Source organism: Plectropomus leopardus, chromosome 22, assembly GCF_026936395.1.
Source record: "Plectropomus leopardus strain MGB_pleo_1.0 chromosome 22, ASM2693639v1, whole genome shotgun sequence".
NCBI classification, from domain to species: Eukaryota; Metazoa; Chordata; class Actinopteri; order Perciformes; family Serranidae; genus Plectropomus; species Plectropomus leopardus.
In genome coordinates this window covers 22,753,298-22,771,205 of record NC_142197.1, presented here as the reverse complement: position 1 = coordinate 22,771,205, position 17,908 = coordinate 22,753,298, and the positions used below count along the sequence as shown (strand labels likewise).

At 39.1% G+C, this 17,908-nt stretch overlaps 1 protein-coding gene and 1 long non-coding RNA gene across 2 annotated transcripts in view; one reads left to right on the top strand and one right to left on the bottom strand.

Annotated features, from left to right (window-relative positions):
* Window positions 1-111: 111 nt before the first annotated feature.
* LOC121961628 (cAMP-regulated D2 protein) lies at window positions 112-16,134 on the top strand. The gene is made up of 8 exons (XM_042511682.2): window positions 112-608; window positions 2,773-2,974; window positions 3,708-3,841; window positions 4,485-4,612; window positions 4,816-4,934; window positions 6,187-6,327; window positions 7,926-8,098; window positions 14,592-16,134. Exons 1-8 carry the CDS (start codon window positions 129-131, stop codon window positions 15,042-15,044), a joined length of 1,830 nt encoding a protein of 609 aa, XP_042367616.1. The 5' UTR covers window positions 112-128; the 3' UTR covers window positions 15,045-16,134.
* Window positions 615-17,908, bottom strand: part of LOC148185921 (uncharacterized) — a 50,326-nt gene continuing 33,032 nt past the window's right edge. The window contains exons 2-4 of the long non-coding RNA XR_015775482.1: window positions 10,171-10,288; window positions 4,533-4,656; window positions 615-2,958 (exon numbers count right to left, since the gene is read on the bottom strand). This is a non-coding gene — a long non-coding RNA (uncharacterized LOC148185921). The remainder of the gene's footprint in view (window positions 2,959-4,532; window positions 4,657-10,170; window positions 10,289-17,908) is intronic.

Below are 17,908 nucleotides of genomic sequence, written 5' to 3'. Positions count from 1 at the left end.
CTGGCTAAATTGGAGTCACAAGTCTGCACAATCTGTGGAGAGTCTCAGGCTGCAACTTTTCTACCTCTGCTTGACTATAATTCAACTCAAATCATGATCTGAGCAGCGGGGGAGTACTGGAACGCGATATGGAGAGCTGGCACTGTTTGCTGCTGCTGTGCATGCTAAGTTTGGCTTTTGCCTCTGGAGAGGTGACGAAAAATGATGATGAAATCGACCTTTCCAGTTTTCTGAGAGGTATCGTCCCCGGGCTGCTGGTGAGAGACGAGCCGTTCATCATCAACTCCGAGATAAACCCCCTCAAGGAGCCTGGGCGCCCTGAGGTCCTCTCAATTGCAGAGAAAACCAAGGTCAAACCAGTCAATCAGGATACAAACAGGGCCCCTGGACCTGTGGTGTTAACCAAAGATGGCCAGGTTAAGGGGATTACTGTAGACAAGGCCCATATATTCTATGGAGTGCCCTATGCAGACCCCCCTGTTGGAGCTTACCGCTGGAAGCCCCCAAGATCTGTAAGTCCTCGGACAGGGGTTTATGATGCCTCCTTCCCCAGGGCGTCATGCATGCAGGCCTGTAGTGGACCCATCTCTGCGGAGTGTCCTCGAATGGTAAGGAACAACTTCTTACTAATTTGCATGTAATATTTCACTTTAGGCTGTTAGAACATGTTTGCACTTTTGGTATTTTGGCACAGAGGGACTTAACTTTCACCTGCTAGATCACCACAGTGACAATTTTACTAAGGAGACAAAAACGAGTCCTGGGGCTCTGAAAACAGATTCAACTTTGGGTGAAATAAAACTTTCTCAAAGTCAAAGATATTGTGAACACATTAATCTAGCTGATAGTGGATGAAGCTGAAGCCATCAATATTTTTGAGCGTCTAGGCTAAATACAAGAACTGCAGTCTGGACTCTATAGATTCTGCTCACCCACACTGGTGTTTCTCTCCCTCTGGTTTCTCTACCTTGTTGTCACATTTTAAGTTTCTCCCCGCAGGGCCGGAGCTAGGATTTTAGAAGTACCAAGGCCATGAGTCTAACTTCCCCTGATTTACACCATAAATGTCTCTAAAATTCCCATATATAAAACATAATTCATATTGAGGCTTAAAGGTCTGTTGTGTTGCCTAAAAGTAGTCCAATTTAAACATTGAATCTAAAAATAAATTATTCACCCAATAGATTGAATTGCAAAGTTTGTTAATAATAACTTCCTGGTAGAAAATCCCCACATCACTTGTTTATAGTCAAACAGCGCTGAACAAATGATGCCTCAAATGGTTCGTCTTTTGCCACCTAAAAAGGCCCACATAATATATTTTTTTAGAATAGTTTCAAAGATTTGTCATCAGACATTACAAAGGGGAATCTCAGTCTCAAAGCCACCAGATGCCTATGAAGAAAAACAGAAATTATACTTTGCAGAACACAGGAGTTGCTGAGCTACTGTTGCCTCGATTAGTTAGTGTGTAAGGTAAAGCAGAGAAAATATTCCAAATATGGCATAGACTCAAAACTGAGTTCTTCTCTTCTTCTTTAATGGCTGAAATACATTTTGGTGCAACCACCAGTCACAGTTCCACACGTGCCGGTAGATTTGGTTTATCAGAGACACTAGAAAGCATATGTCAGAATGGTGAGACATGCAGGACCAGCATATTTAGCTATGCATCTCTAATTGTCACAGTTGTGGCTAAAAATGACAACAAAAATAAACAAATTTGTTGATTTCACACATCTACGCAGTTGAAATCAATTGCTAGTTGTTTTCATGGAAGTAACATGTCTTTGAATTTATTCATTTTTTAAGGTGCAGTACTGCAGTTGACCACTTGGACAAAACCACAGTAAAGCTGCAATAATATAATTCCATGTGGACTAATTATGAGCAGCTGTGTTGGAAAAATGTTAGCGTGCTAGTTTTAATTTTGAGTCAGAAGTACTGAGAAATTTCACAGCTAAAATATCTCCCACAACAAGGCTGTAAAACTGTGTTTGGCATGATGAAACTCTGTATTATCATCAGTCACTAGTTAGTAATTGCCTTTTTAAGACACATTCAAAATTTATTGAATATATTTATTTTATGTCGCATAACAAAATGTAAAAATCTCTTAAGCTTGCAACCCGTTGAGTTTTAATTGAGGGAACCGGGAGTGCTAAAATGCTAACTCATTTTTGGGTTTCAGGACTCGTTTCTGTACCAAACTTTGGACCCCCATATTAAAATGCCGAATTTAACAGCTGAAATAAACATGTTTACAGCATGGTACAAAAAACAGTTTTTGGTTTATCTAGCTAATTTTAACATTTAGGACAAATGTACGAGGACTGAATTTGACCGTCTCACTACAGTCTGAGTCTGCAGCTCTGGCTCCTTCGGTGCTCCAACCTCTCGTCCAAATATGGTCATTTCTGGCTCAAAAACAAGATGGCGACAGCTGAAATGCCAAACGCGAGGCTTCCAAACATTCCACAAACCAATGGGTGACATCACTGTAACTACGTCCATTATTGTACACAGTCCATGGTTTGAACAGGAAGGCTGATCTGTAAATTTTCAGCCAGTTCCAAGAATGATAGACTTTATATTAGCCTCCTTTTAAAACATGCATCAAATGTTACTTATCCAAAAAAAGTAGCCAACTTAGTGCTTACACTTAAATTGACAATAAAACCCAGAAATATGTAACCTGCCAGCAACAAGAACTAAATAAAATACAGATTTACAGACAAAAAGTGAATGAATTTCCTCTGATGTTCCAAATAGGTCAGTGAGGACTGTCTCTACCTCAACATCTTCGTCCCCCTGGATGTGAACTTCAGCTCCCCTCTGAAGAGTCCACTGCCCGTCCTGGTGTGGATCCACGGTGGGGATTTCATAGCTGGCTCCGCCTCTAAGCCGCTGTACGATGGCCGCTTCATCAGTAACTTCACCCACACTGTTGTTGTGAACCTGGAATACAGACTGGGTATGAAATTTCACAGAAATTCACCTTCATTAGGGGAAACTACTTTTATAATAATTAAACACATTTGAAATTATATTACAAAAAATAATTATAAAGTTTTCAGCATTTTTTCCAGATCGTATTTGTGCTGATTTGATTAACTTAAATGACATAATTTTCTTGTACTTTTTCCTTTTTTTTTTTTTTTAATTTCTGGGTCATTTCTTTTTGTTGCTCATTGCCTTCTTTCCATGTTTGTGCAAGAAATCAACCCAATTTGCTCAGGTTTCAAAGGGCTAACTTTACTGTACATGAAAAAATTGGAAAATATATAATAGAAAATAATAATACTATAACAGAGATCTGGATATTTACCATTTTTCAGCTTTTAATGGTCCATATTGAAATTGTACTGGATGTGAAGGGACAAAGGAGGGATGACCTGCAGCACTGGAGTCAGTTTGGTTAAGGCAACAAACAGGCATCTCGTGGTAGACATTACTTCAAATAATGGTGTGTTTATTGTAGATTGCGTGTGTGTATGTGTGTGTGAGAGAGAGACAGTGGGAGTCTTGCTAATGTGTGCGTGTTATTATCTTAAATGGCCGAGCCTGTTGGTAATTACTCCGCTCCTGTTTTCATTACACTGAAAACAGGAGCAGAGATATGTGGACGGTAATTTGGAATTCAGAGGAAATGAATGTCTTGCCGGAGTCAATTATGCCTGATCATGTGAATTTCTACATGATTTAAGGTGCCTTTGGGTTCCTTGTGTCGGGCAAAGACCCCCACTCCTCGGCTGCAGGGAATTATGGAATCTTGGACCAGCAGGCAGCTCTTCTTTGGGTCCAGCAGAACATTGCGGTGTTTGGAGGTGATCCCGGCAAGGCAAGTGCACGCACGCACACACACACACACACACACACACACACACACACACACACACACACACACACACACATGCGCACACACACGCACACAGACACACACAGGAGCTAATTATCTGGAGAGTGGTCATTTAATCCGATCAGCTTGTTGTGGACACACAAATCTGCTGATTGTGGCTTTTAATGTCAAGCCTGTGTTGTGATTTTATTTCTTTTACTCTTAATTTTATCTGCTTATATGAGCTCCAGTCTTTTCTTCTCTATATTTTATTTATTTATTTATGAAATTGAATATATTTTATGTTTTTTTACTTGCACCCCCATCTTTTCATGTGTGGAGTGCTGTTTAATATTTGTGCTCTAATATTATTATTTAATGTTCTTAATTTTGGTTATGTCATGAGGGAGGATGGGGAGGGACTACATGGGTTTCTAATATTTAATTTTATTTCTGTAAATTTTTAAGTGTGGATAAGCTTGAAAATGCTATGAAAAGAAAGATTATATATATGTGTATATATATATTAATTTTATTCTTTTCCAATGACAATATTTGGGGAGTGTGCTTAAGCTTAAAAATACTATGTTAATAAAGATTATTTATTTATTTATTTATTTATTTATTTATTTATATTTTTTGCCAGGTGACAATATTTGGGGAGAGTGCAGGTGCTCAGTCAGTGAGTCTTCACCTGATGATCGAGAGCAGCAAACCTCTGTTCAAACAGGCTGTCCTGCAGAGTCTGCCCTTCTCCATCCCTCTGAAGACCAGGTGAGGAGGTTGACACTGGTCACTGGTGTGTGAGTGATCTGTGCCTGGATAAAGTTTAAAAAGTGTCAAAAGATAAAACATCAGGGTGACGTGGTTTTCTTGAGCTGTTACTGTATTCAGACCACGCAGGGATGTTCCCAGCATGCTCACAGACAAATCTGAAGCTTGTACTGTAATTTTGTGTTCCTGCGTCTCTTTCCCAGACACGATGCCCTGAAGCTGGGAAAAGACTTTGCTAAACAGACCAACTGCTCTGTGAGCAACATCGTGTGCCTGCTGTCTCTCACTCCACAGGCCGTCTTGGCCGCCCAGATGAAAACAAGTAGGGGCGCCGCAAACACCAGCCTACACTCACCAAATTTAGAGCAACGCTCAGGGCTGCCCACATGCTTGCATAAGGAGGCAGGACAGAGTATGTTTATCTGCAAAAGATGATGAAAAACATTTTGTCTTGAGCCGTGGCATGTTGGAAAACAAAATTGTGAAAACTTCAGAATAGCGGGCCTCTGGAGGGGCAATTAGAGGGACTTTACTGCATCACAGCACCAAATGACTGTAATATATCTGCAGGTTTGACAGGTTTATCGATCAGTATCACTGACTGTGATCTCGTCAGCGGCTGCTGTTTTTCTGCCTGTCTGAACTCACTTCCAGGCCCAAATATCTGGAGCGAAAACACTCTGATGAGTTCAGAAAAGTCTCAAGACAAAATATTGTAATCAGAAGCAGGTTTATTACGACAGTGCTTAGCATTTTAATGCTTAACTTCATCTAGTTCTTTCTGTTAGAACAGGGATACTCAATGTGCTTTGCGCAGCAACCCCATACATACATACATACATACATACATACATATTTTTCAAGGATTTTAGGATGTTTCTAAGTTTTTTAAGTTATTTGGGACATTTCTCAGACTTTAAGACATTTCTAGGATTTTAAGACATTTCTACGATTTTAGGACGTATCCAGGATTTAAGCATGTAACTCGGATTTGAGGACATTTCTCAGATTTTGGGATGTTCAAAGAATGCTGGGACATTTTTTACGACATTTCTGAGTTTTTAAGATGTTTCTAGGATTTTGGGATTCAGGAAGTTTTTAAAATTTAAGGACATTTAGGATTTTAGTGCATTTTCAGGATTTTGGGAAGTTTTGAGGATTGACATCTCTTGGAAGTTAAGACATTCATACAATTTAAGGACATTTTCAGGATTTTAGGACATTTCGAAGATTTTAGGACATAAGGAGTTTAACTAGGACCTCTTTTGGGGGGTTTGGGGGATCGTATAATGACACTTTTTTGATAAACAAGTTCTATTTTGATGATGTCTTATGTACTCTGTCACCTTATGTATGCTAGTACAAAGTACAAAAACAATTCCCAATGTAAATCACTTTTTTAAAATTGTGAATAAGAAAATGGCTAGCAGGCCACCCGGCACCCTATTGAGGCAAGAATTGGCCCATGGGCCGTAAGTATAGTATCACTGTGTTTAACCTCTGTCTCAAATTTTAAACCTCAGTGGTCTCCGTTTTGTAAAATTTCAGTCTAACTGACGGGTTTTTGATCTCAGGTTCAAAGGTTGTGAACCCGTTCCGGTTCCTGGAGGTTTTTGAGACGTGGGGTCCGTACATCGATGGGGAGTTAATTAAAGAGCAAGCTGTCACTGCCTTCCAGAAGGGCCACTGGCAGAAAGAGAAGCCAGTGCTGCTGGGTAAGAAGAGACACAATGTAGAAAGAAAACACACAGTATGAGAAAAATTGCACCTTTTCACTGTGAAACTGCCTCAAATGCCACTAATGAAATGTTACAAAGGTTACAATATTGTAACCCTTGTTCTACTAGCACAGGCAGAGCACTCTGCTGAAGTCTTTAAATAATACTCCACAAGCACACATTCGCCCACTGAGAAAGTATTCTCCCTTTGAAACCTGAGCAATTTGACTTGATTTCTGTCAAAAAATTGGAGAGGCAGTGAGCAACAAAAGAAGAAATTACCCCAAAATTAGCAAGAAATTACTAAAAAGTAAAGAAGAAAGAAAATGACCTGAAAATTCCTAAAAACAAAACTAAAAGAAGATAAACAAACAAAAAAAATCTTTAAAAGTAAAAGACCTGGAAAAAGCGCTTAAAGATCTTAATAATACCATAAGATAATTTTGAATACATAATTATAATACTTAAAAATATAGTGTTTCCTTATAATTGCCATTTTTGGTGCACTTCTTATGAAGTTGCTCATTGCCTTTTTTTCCCTATGTTTTTCAAAGAAATTGTGCCAGTTTGCTCAGGGTTTAAACGTGCAAATAATTGTAAGCTGTGTCTGAAAACAACACAAGAAAAGTGATGTTGCTCCAGGTTTCAAAGGGTTAACATTGCTGGTCAATCGAATATGTGCGCACTCCATAGTATATAAAGAAATGGATTCCCGCCACCAGCCATCCTACACCCTCCTCAGCAGGCAATGGAGGAGCAACAGGGCCCCTTGGTAGAGGGCTCTGCCTATGCTAATAGAACTAGGGTTACAACATCGTAACCTTCATTCTTTCTCAAACAGTACTACACTGCGCCTCCTCTGGACAGTCTCCCTTTGGACTCTCTTTGGTTCTAACCTTACTTATTTTTTCCTAAGATTGAAGGCAATGATCTAGGAAAGTAGGCTTGAATTGTCAATGTAAAATACCTTCTGTCATAACAAGAAGTAAACATGTTTAAAGTCTACGTAAAGTGAATTCAGAGATTTGTTTTAAAACACATTCTAAATGTTGGAAACTGATTGTTGAAAACATGTTACAAAGACCCTTTACTATATAGTACTGAATTGTGGAGTTAGATGGTTGACTGTTTTTTCACCATTAAAAAATTCATTTGTAATTTTTGGGTGGGCCTAAAACCGTAGTTCAATGATGCAATGTAGCTATACTCAGCATAACCCCGCCCCGGACAATGTAGAAGTATAAAAGCGAGAAGCATCATTAGCATAGTCCTGTGATTGGGCATGTCCGCTGGAGGAGCAGAGGCCACGCCCCCAGCATTTCGGATCAGAGAATACTGTACATTTTTTCATAATTTTGAGACCTTCTTTTACATACTTTGCGATTTTTTTGGTCATTCAGTTTTGGTCAGGTGTTTAATAACACATCTTTCTGTGATGTGAAACACTCAGAACAAATTTAAAGTATCACTTTACACGGACTTTAAGTGATTTTTACCCCTAACAACAATCAGACAACCGAAAGCTTGCACAACTGAGTAAAGCAAAGAATTGTACTGGTTTTGAATGTACTTAGACTCTGTTTTCTGTCCGACAGGTACAACTTCAGAGGAGGGTGTGATCTTTGCCTACGGTGTCTTTACTAAGCCGGTCTCTGCAGTGGAGAGCACTGTGTACATCACAGCCATCTTTAAACAACACGCTCTGCGGATCCTGCACAAGTACCTGCCCCTGTACAGGGACACTGACCGCAGGGGTATGCTGGCTCAGGTAAGACGAGCTCAGTTCACACTCTTTTCATTTTCAGCATTGTAGCTGAGGATGTGGTTATACACAAAGTTTAGCAAGACTTTCTTATGGCAAAGAATGATCTCATCTGTCGAGTTACTTGTTGAGTTAAACCACAGGGGGTGGATCCAAAGACCATTTATTTTAGTGAGCATATCTAAACATTTTCATCAAGTATAAAAGATTAACCAGTGCTTTTTGCCAACTTGTTATCACTCCCATCTCATCAAATACCGTCGCTTCATCAGTCACCCTACATGTCAAACTACAACACTCCAGGTCCCCCTCCAGAGTTAGATTTGGATGCTCAGGGATGGCATGTCAAATAATGCTTGATGCTGGCATTGTATCTTTTCAAATTAAACTTTCATTTTCAGAATGTGTACAATTTTCACTTGTTAAATGCATTTAGTCTCTTTTTAGAATAAACTTAGAGCATAGGTAAAAATAAAAAACACATCTTTAAACTTTAACTTTAACTAAACAGTCAATATCAGTATGATTTAGGCCAAATGAGCTGTATATATTGGCATATTGGATAACGGCAAATAATCAAATTCGGTGCATCCCTATTTTCAGGTTTACTTTCTTAATTTTAAACTAGTTTTAAAGTTTGGTGCAACAGCATTTAAACTTAAACCACATCTTAATCAGGTTTAAAAGTTAATCCTTGTTGGTGCAATCTTTAGTCTTGTTTATAATTCAGTTTTATCACAATGTGTTAATGTTTAATTTTTCTAACGGTAAAATACAGAGGTGGAATGGCTGATGACACAAAGGGAGGAAAAACCCTCCAGCAGGAGGCCTCTGGGAGCTACAGGGGGTCAGGAGGTGACTCTCTTGGAAATATTTAATATTCAGTCACAGTTTGCGTGCCCATCTCCTGCATCTCTTTATAAAGGGCACTTCTCCAGAGCATCAGAGGGGTCGACACAAATGTCACAGAGCGTGGTTGTAGATTGTTGTAGGGAGACAGGAATATTTCTTTATAGTTTTAAAGCTGTAGTCACAATGTCAAAATCATTATTATTCCATTGTAGAGACACTGCAAGGTTCCCCTCAGTCGCAGTGCATTTAGTTCAGACCTTGGAAACAAGTGCAGCTTGTTACCACATAAAAGGGTATGAACAAGAATAATATAAAGTGGTTAATTGAAAACATGACACTAAATATAAATGCCTGCCATCTCGAGATGAAAAGACTAAAGGCTGAAATGCTCCAGACAACTCTTACTTAACACTTTTGAAACCTGAGCAAATTGGTTTGATTCTTATCAAAAACATGGGAAAATTAGTAAAAAAGTACAAGAAAATGAACTCAAATTGGTAAAATAATAATAATAATAATACTAATAATAATAAACTGTTTTCCAGGCAAATACCTTGCCTGTTTTCTTTTAAAATCTAACAATTTTCTACCATAACTTTAAATATGTGGTTATAATAATTAATAATATAGTCTGTCCCTGTCCTATTTCTTTTTTATTCCCAGAAATGTGTATGTTTTTTAAAAAAATATATAAATCTGCAAATTTAATGCAATTTAATGAGCATTTCTTTTGAATTTTTTTTTTTTTTTTTTTACATTTTCTTTTATTGCTTTTTTTGTTGTTTTTGAAAGAAAATGCACCAATTGCTCAGGCAGCACAAGAAAAGTGATGTAGCTCCAGGTTTCAAAGGGATTTTCAGAGACAAATGTAAAATTTATAGAGAAATCTTCAGTTCATTGAAGGGCGAAGTTACTGAGGCGAACTGCTTTTGATCAGACTGAGGCAAATTGCATATAATTAATATTCCTCCATGTGAAGTGGCTTTGTCTCTTCATCATTAGCTAACAGAGGCTTACATTCAGAAAGTAACAGCTAATTTGTGAGAAACTGAAAATGTGGGGAACATTTCTCCTGAATAAATGCATGATCTGTGTTGAAAATAGTTGGAAAAAAATGGAGGTTGCATATGCTGTGTAAACTGCATCTCAAGAGCTTTGTTACGATATTTTTGCCATGCCTAGACAGAGTCTCCCACACACACCCAAACACACACATGCATCAATACCTATCCATTTGGTGGCTTTGCGAGGCAGGCGGTCATGCAAGGATCGATGTCGCACCCAGTCGGAGCTTAGTGTGTAACGAGGACCCAGCTGTCTTCTGGGCTCTCTCCAGCTTGGAGCCTGATGGGGAATTGAGAACAATTATTCTCTTTTCCTGCTGTGACTTGTTTCCTTAAAAAAAGAAAAAAGTCACATTTTCCTGAGACCAGTGTAGTTAAGAAAAGACTTGTAGATGCTGTCTTACTCAAGAGCCATCAACTATATCCATTGCCATGTATAAAAGTTAAGCATTATCACCATCATTCTTAATTGTTGCTCCTTAAACACAGCTCCTATCAGTAGCCTACAGAGGGAGCTACAACTCCAGTTTTCTCAAAGTCTGACTCCAGATCACACACTACTTTTTCGTTTCTCCTCCATAATTTGTATGAGTAGCATGTGGGCCAGCTGGAGTCAGGGTCTTAGTCCATTTGAGATGCAGCCTGACTGCTCTCACTAACAGCTGACTTGATGCTCATGAATATCTACAGTCACACAGAAATCAGCAGAGCAATCACAGATGGCGGGTACATAGTGGGTATGGGCCCAAAATAGGCATCTTTTCTGGTGCCCACATTACCAGGGTATATGGTTTATGATGGTGTAAGTATGCAGTGTTAACACACGTGTTACTTCCAGCTTTTAAGGCCAATAAATGCAATAAAGAAACTTACAAAATATTTTAAAAAGTAATATTTTCACACCTACTTTCCCTATTAAAGAGGAATGCAACTGTAAACCTTTTGAATTCAACTTTCTCTCAGTCACAGAAGACTGATGAGGCTTAATTGCCTTGTTAGCTCATCATAAAACAGGCCTCATTCAAACTCAACAGAGTAAAAATCAAATGCAACCAAACCGTCTTGCTAGAAATCTATAAGCCCACTGTTCCAACAATCATCTGCTCTGTTTTGGTTGAAATAAGAGATGTAGATGTAAAAAGAAACATGCTGTTATTCCCCCACAGTCTCTCTCTGCCTGCTGCCCACCGGCTGTTTACAGTCCTGTAACTTCTCCCTCAACCACAAGGTGTCTTCATGTCTTTCAGCTCAGCTGCCTGTTCCACCAGTAGAGAGTGCAGACTAAGCTCTGGTGGTGCATGCTGTGCACTACATGCAATGAGTTTAACAGAGAGAAAGAAAGTGCCTGTATTTATGATAGCATTGAAAAACATATCTTCAGGATTTCCAAATACCCTGGTATACTGTAATACAGTGAAACCACCCAAGCCTAGTGCCTATGTGTTTTGGTGCCTGATGCTTAGGTCCATCAACAAAGCAATTACCATTGCATAAAGAGAGCAGGTTTAGACAAAGATAGATAGAAAGACAGACGCTTCATAGTTCTGCTCTTCTTTTACAGTTTTCATTTATTTTGCTTTATCCCGGTGTGTTTAGTCTAACTCTTGGGTTCTCATCACTGTGAAAATACAGAGATGGAAAAATGACACAGAAGGAGAAGAAAACCTCCAGCAGTTTTCTCTCAAGCTTTTGCATGCAAAGTGCAAGTCAGCGGCCTCAGGGAGCTACTGGGGGTTAGGAGGTGAAACTCCTGGACATATTTAGTATTCAGTCACAGTTCAAGGTGCAGTAGGGAGACTGTGGAGTCACAACTAAGCCTGCCCCTTTACATATACACACACACACACACACACACATACACACACACACACACACACACACACACACACACACACACACACACACACACACACACACACACACACACACCTCCTGCATCTCTTCATAAAGGGCACTTCTCCAGAGGACTGGAGGGGTCAGCACAAATTTCAGCCAGTCTGTCACGGAGGAGGCTGATGTGGAGAGCTCAGCGTTGTGCCTTTTGTAGCATTCATAGGTTTTGGTGTGTGTGCATTTTCTCTGCATTATCCAAAACAACATAACAAACATTAAGTTGAACACACCACTCACCAACCTTACAATTATGTCTCTATTAAGACGGTTTTTCTTTCTCTTTCCGGTGTGAAAAACACCGCCAGAATAAAAGCGAAGGACAAAATGACACTCAGCAACTTTCTTTTCTTATCAAGGGAATTTCAGCTCAAGTCAGTGATGAGCTCATTAGCTGTAAAGCTGCAAAATGTGATTTATTATGTAATTCCATTGAAGTGGGAGTCTTCTCAACCAGACTACTTGCGTCGATATGGAGCTATTGAAGAGTTTCTGGTTGAAGCTGATTTTTGAGCAAACTGCACAAAAATCACAAGAATTGGCCACTGATATGTAGGTCTTGGGCGTTGTGCAGTTGACGAGTCGTGGATTGCCATTAGGCTGGTTTCCATTAACCCTTATATTGCGCAGATTGAAATTGCGAATATAAAATGCACCTAATGGAAACATGTCAATTAAAAAAAACTTCCATTTATCGCAAAAAAAGCTGGCATGAGGTGATGTTTCATGCGACTCAAAAAAAGCCATTTTTCGCCAAACTACAATGGAAAGATTCAAAAGGTCCAAATGACATGAATGTTTCAAGGCAACGTAGGCTTGTTATGGATTGGAAATTGTGACGGCTAGTGTGGTGGCTGCAATAGAAATAAAGCTGCTAATGTTAAGAACATCCAGCACCATGCTTCTTGGAATGTTATCGCCAGGGAAGTCGCAGAACATCACTCAATGGAAACACAGTCATCACGCAATTGTGTTTAATAGACATTTCGAAAATACTGCTTACATTTTCATGTTTAAATGGTAGGACTCCTCACATATAGGCATCATATACTCATGAAGACCTGTGACTATATATGTGCTGCATCAGTCATTAAAAATATGAACAGTTAAACTGTCAACAAACTTAACAGTTGAGATTTTCTTTTAGAGTCTAGTAAGTAATGGAAAAGACGCATGAGAAAGTGGAGAAAAATTTAGTGGAGGGTCAAACTAAGAGGAGTAAACTGGTCGAAGAGATGAAGTAATGAAAGACAGAAGAGGGGAGGATATGTGGATGAGAGAGAGAGCAGAGGACAAGTTTATTTCCAGAACATGGTACTTGAACACAAGGTACACATTACATAACTTAATTTCTACCTGTGTTTGTGAGCCATAGCTATCAGTGCTCGGGTACAGTATGTGCCTGTTAGTGATTAATACATTTGTGCCTGTTTGAAACGAAAAAATGTGTGTGTGAGTATTAGTGGAAGTGAATCTATGTGTGTTTATGTGTGTGTTTGCGTGTGTGTGTGTGTGTGTCCATCAGCTTCCCACAGTCAGCCTGTTTGTTTTCAGGTGTCAGATGTGGGGCTGTGTGGGCGCAGGTTGCACGCTGCTGAAAAAGACACACTGGTTTCCAGGTAACAGGCAGAAGAAGACGGCCTAGCTTTATTTTCTATTTGCTTCCTTTTAGCTGAGAGGGAACAATAGTTTCTGCTGCTCTGCTCCCAGCCTGTGTTTTTGTAGATGTCATGCTAATCTGTGGAATTCATTTGCTTTTCTACAAAAACACGGCAGAAGCCAGACGATATATTGTAAAGCATAAACCATCAAGTAAGCTGAACAATTGTTTAACTTGCAAGCAGCTTGGTTATTTGTGTTTTTCCAGGTTTAAAAAAAAAAGAACAGGTCAATGCAGTTCTGTTTAGTAATCTCAATGAAATTAATTCATTTAATATTCATTTTCCATAACCGCTTGTGCTTGTAAGGGTCGCGGGGGGCTGGAGCCAACACCAGCTGTCATTGGGCGGGAGGCGAGGTACACCCTGGACAGGTTAGGCGCAGGGCCGACACATATAGATAGACAACCTTTCACTCTCATAGTCACACGTAAGGGAAATTTAGAGTCACCAATCCTGCATGTCTTTGGAATGTGGGAGGAAGCCGGAGACCCCGGAGAGAACCCACGCAGACACGGGGTGAACATGCAAACTCCGCACTGTGGCAGTGGTGCCGCCAGCAATGAAATTTACATGAAGTACATCAATTTATGTTAAGAATGTTACGTTATTCTTGGGGCTCTTATTCGTTGGATATCATATGAACCATTGTATGAGCATATTGTTCAAGAGACGTGGGGGGAGTGGGATTGTAGAAAAAAAAATCTCCTGACGTTGCAGTGTAAAATCTTAATATATTTGGAACATTGGAAGTATTTTACACTAATTCGTAAGATATAATACCAACCATTGTGTGTTCATCTTGCTAGGATATCATGATGTCAACCCTAAAATGTCAACCCTATGGTGGCACAAGTGGAATAGACAGAGGATCCTCAAAGTTAGTAGGGTTCATCCTCTTGGAAGAATGAATTTCTGTGCAGAATTGCATAGCATTCCCATCATTGTTGAGATAGTTTAGTCTGAACCAAACTTGTTACTGGTCAACATTGCCATCACCTATCTCTGTTGTCTCTCTTTCTTCCCCTTCCTCAGATCGTTACCGACTACATCTTCCTGTGTCCTTCCAGGAGGTCAGCGCGTGCTGGCACTGCGGCAGGCAGTGCCTTGTGGATGTACGTGTTTGACCACGTGCCGTCAGACCATCGCGTGTGGTCAGGTCTGACTTTCTGTTACCAGCACGCCTGCCATGGCGCCGAGTTGCCCTTTCTCTTTGACTCTGCCTCGGTGGCCAACTTCACCCTGTCCACACCGGAGAAGCTATTGTCCAATCGGATGCTGTGCTATTGGGGCGCCTTCGCCCACACCGGTGACCCCTCCTCACGTGCCCGACAGACGACTTTCTGCCGGGAGCAGCGTCTGCCTGTTTGGCCGCGCTATTCCGACACCAGCAGCTGGCTGGTCATGAACCTGACAGTGCGTTCACATGCACAGGTGGGAACCAGGGACCATATGTGTGACTTTTGGGACCATCTGGGCATCTATTAGTGAGGGGGCAGGCTGGGCAGGGAGGCACTGGGTTACTCTGCATTTAAGTCAAATCAACACATGCTGATCTTTTTGTTCCTTGAGATGTAAATTCAGCTGCCATGTTCATCCCGAAAATTACTTGCATCAGTATTAAATATGACTTCTTAGGTGTCGCTACCAAGCAGCAGTTCTTTCAGTTACTTTTAGTAACACAATTTCTAGGGCTGTTAACACGTTAATCGTGATCAAATTAAGGTCCGTACTTAATGCATTTCTGTCTTTAACAGGCTGTACTGGATTGGGTTTTAAAGCTACAGTGATTATACTAAACTACAGGATCATATGAAACTAGGGGACCTAAGGGATCCAGTGGTACCAACCATGTTATGCTAGCTTGTCAGGCAGGGGGTTAAATAATGCTCCAAAGTTAAGGCTAAATTTTGGCAACAGAAAAATGGCATTTCACAGGGGTCCCTTGGCCTCTGACCTCAAGATAAATGAATGAAAAAAGGTTCTATAGGTACCCATGAGTCTCCCCTTTCTTGAAATACCCACTTTATGCTAGTATCAAGCAATTTTTTACATAAAATAAGACATCACAAAAAAAAATTTCTGGACATGTGCTTACGAAAGGCAAAGGGGGTAATTGCCTCGACATGGAAAACGATGGGCAAACCGAGTATTGCACAGTCGTTTAAGGAATTAACACTCTGCATAATCATGTTTATCTACCCCACGCTCATGGACTTATTGATATTATTCATATGAACTCTCGTGGACTCTTTTATGAATGTAACTGCCATGCTCGAGTGTTCGTATGTCAAGATTGTTATTGTGACCAAATGTATGCAGCAGGGCAAGTAATGGTGGGGTTTTCAGTTATAAGCATTCATTTGTGTCACTTCAAGTCTGAAGTTTAAAATTCAACATACTGATGAATCATATTGTTTTTTGACATGTTATATTATGATGTTTGTGGCAGGGTTTTGAACATGCTACATGATGACGTGTCGACAAGCAATAAAGTAGTTTTGAGCCATTTTTTCGACATGCTAAATTATGATGTTTTTGGCTGTTTTTTCAACTTAGTATACTATGATGTGTCTTGACAAGCTATAATATATTGTTTTTTAGTGTTTTTTAGATTTAGTATACTATGATGTGTCTGAACAAGCTAAAATATGTCATTTTTAGGTGGGGTTTTTTTTACGCCAAAATTTCACATTTTTCAACATACTATACTATGTCATTTTTGGCTGTTTTCTTGACATGCTAAGTTATGATGCTTTTGGCATTTCTTTTGAGATACTAAACTATGATGTGCATCAACAAGCTATAATATGTTGTTTTAGGTGGTTTTTCAACATGTCAAAATTTGAAGATTTTTGACATAATATAATAATATGTCATTTCTGGCCGTTTTTTTCAACATGCTTTATTATGATGTTAATGGCATTTCTTTCGACATAGTATACTATGACTTGCATCAACAAGCCTTAATATGTTGTTTTAGGTGTTTTTTGGAATATGTCAAAATTTGAAATTTTTTCCATATGCTATGCTACGTCGTTTTTGGCTTTTTTTTCAACATGCTAAAACTTTATATTTTTGGCTGTTTGTTGGACTTAATGTACTATGATGTTTCTTGACAAACTATGATATGTTGTTTATAGTTTTTTTTCCAACATGTCAGAAATGTTTTCGGGCCTTTTTTGGCCATATTTTCAATGAGCCATACTATAGCACATCTCTATTAGCTTTTATGAGCAATTTCCAGCCATTTTTGGATATGTCAGAATTTGAGATTTTTCGCCATACTATACAATGCAGTTTTGGGCCTTTTTTTGATATACTGTATTATAACTAATTGGCCTTTTCTTTGGGTATGTTTTCAACATGCTATGCTATGGTCATTCTATGAGACATAATAAGCAGTTTCCAGTCATTTTTGGGACATGTCCAAATTTGAGATTTTTGCCATACTGTAGTATGTGATTTTTTGAACTTTTTTTCGACATGCTTTTTTATGACTTTGAGGCTTTATTTCGCCCTGTTTTTAGCCTGCTATGCTATACCACATCTCTAACAGCTATAATAAGTGGTTTTTAGCCATTTTTGGGACATGTCAAAATTTGAGAATTTTGCCATATTTGAGAATTTTGCCATACTACAGTATGCGATTTTTTGCCATTTTTGCAACTTCCTTTTTATGACTTTTTGACCTTACATACTCTGCTATGGTGCATGACTAAGAGCTATGATAAGTGCTTTCCAGCCATTTTTGTGACATGTCAAAATTTGAGAATTTTGCCATACTATAGTATGCAATTTTTTGCCATTTTTTCAACATGCTTTTTTATAACTTTTGAGGCTTTATTTGGCACTCTTTTTTTAACATGCTATGCTATAGCGCATCTCTAAGAGCTATAATAAGAAGTTTCCAGCCATTTTTGGGACATGTCAAAATTTGAGAATTTTGCCATACTATAGTATGCGATTTTTTGCCATTTTTGAAACTAGCTTTTTTATGACTTTTTGACCTTTTTTGGCTCCTTTTTCAACATACTCTGCTATGGTGTGTGACTAAGAGCTATGATGAGTGGTTTCCAGCCATTTTTAGGACATGTCAAAATTTGAGAATTTGTGATTTTTTGCCATTTTTTCACCATGCTTTTTTATGACTTTTGAGGCTTTATTTGGCCCTGTTTTCACCTTGCTATGCTATGGCACACCTCTAAGAGCTATGATAAGTGGTTTTCAGCCATTTTTAGAACATGTCAAAATTTGAGAATTTTGCCATACTATAGTATGCGATTTTCTGCCATTTTTACAACTTGCTTTTTTATAACTTTTGACCTTATTTTGGCTCCTTTTTCAACATA

Bases quoted from the DNA above. Each gene is read 5' to 3' on its own strand.
- LOC121961628 (XM_042511682.2), top strand. From the start codon at position 129: ATGGAGAGCTGGCACTGTTTGCTGCTGCTGTGCATGCTAAGTTTGGCT. The intron at 609-2,772 runs GTAAGGAACAAC...TGTTCCAAATAG, and splicing joins CTGCGGAGTGTCCTCGAATG to GTCAGTGAGGACTGTCTCTA. The intron at 2,975-3,707 runs GTATGAAATTTC...ACATGATTTAAG, and splicing joins GAACCTGGAATACAGACTGG to GTGCCTTTGGGTTCCTTGTG.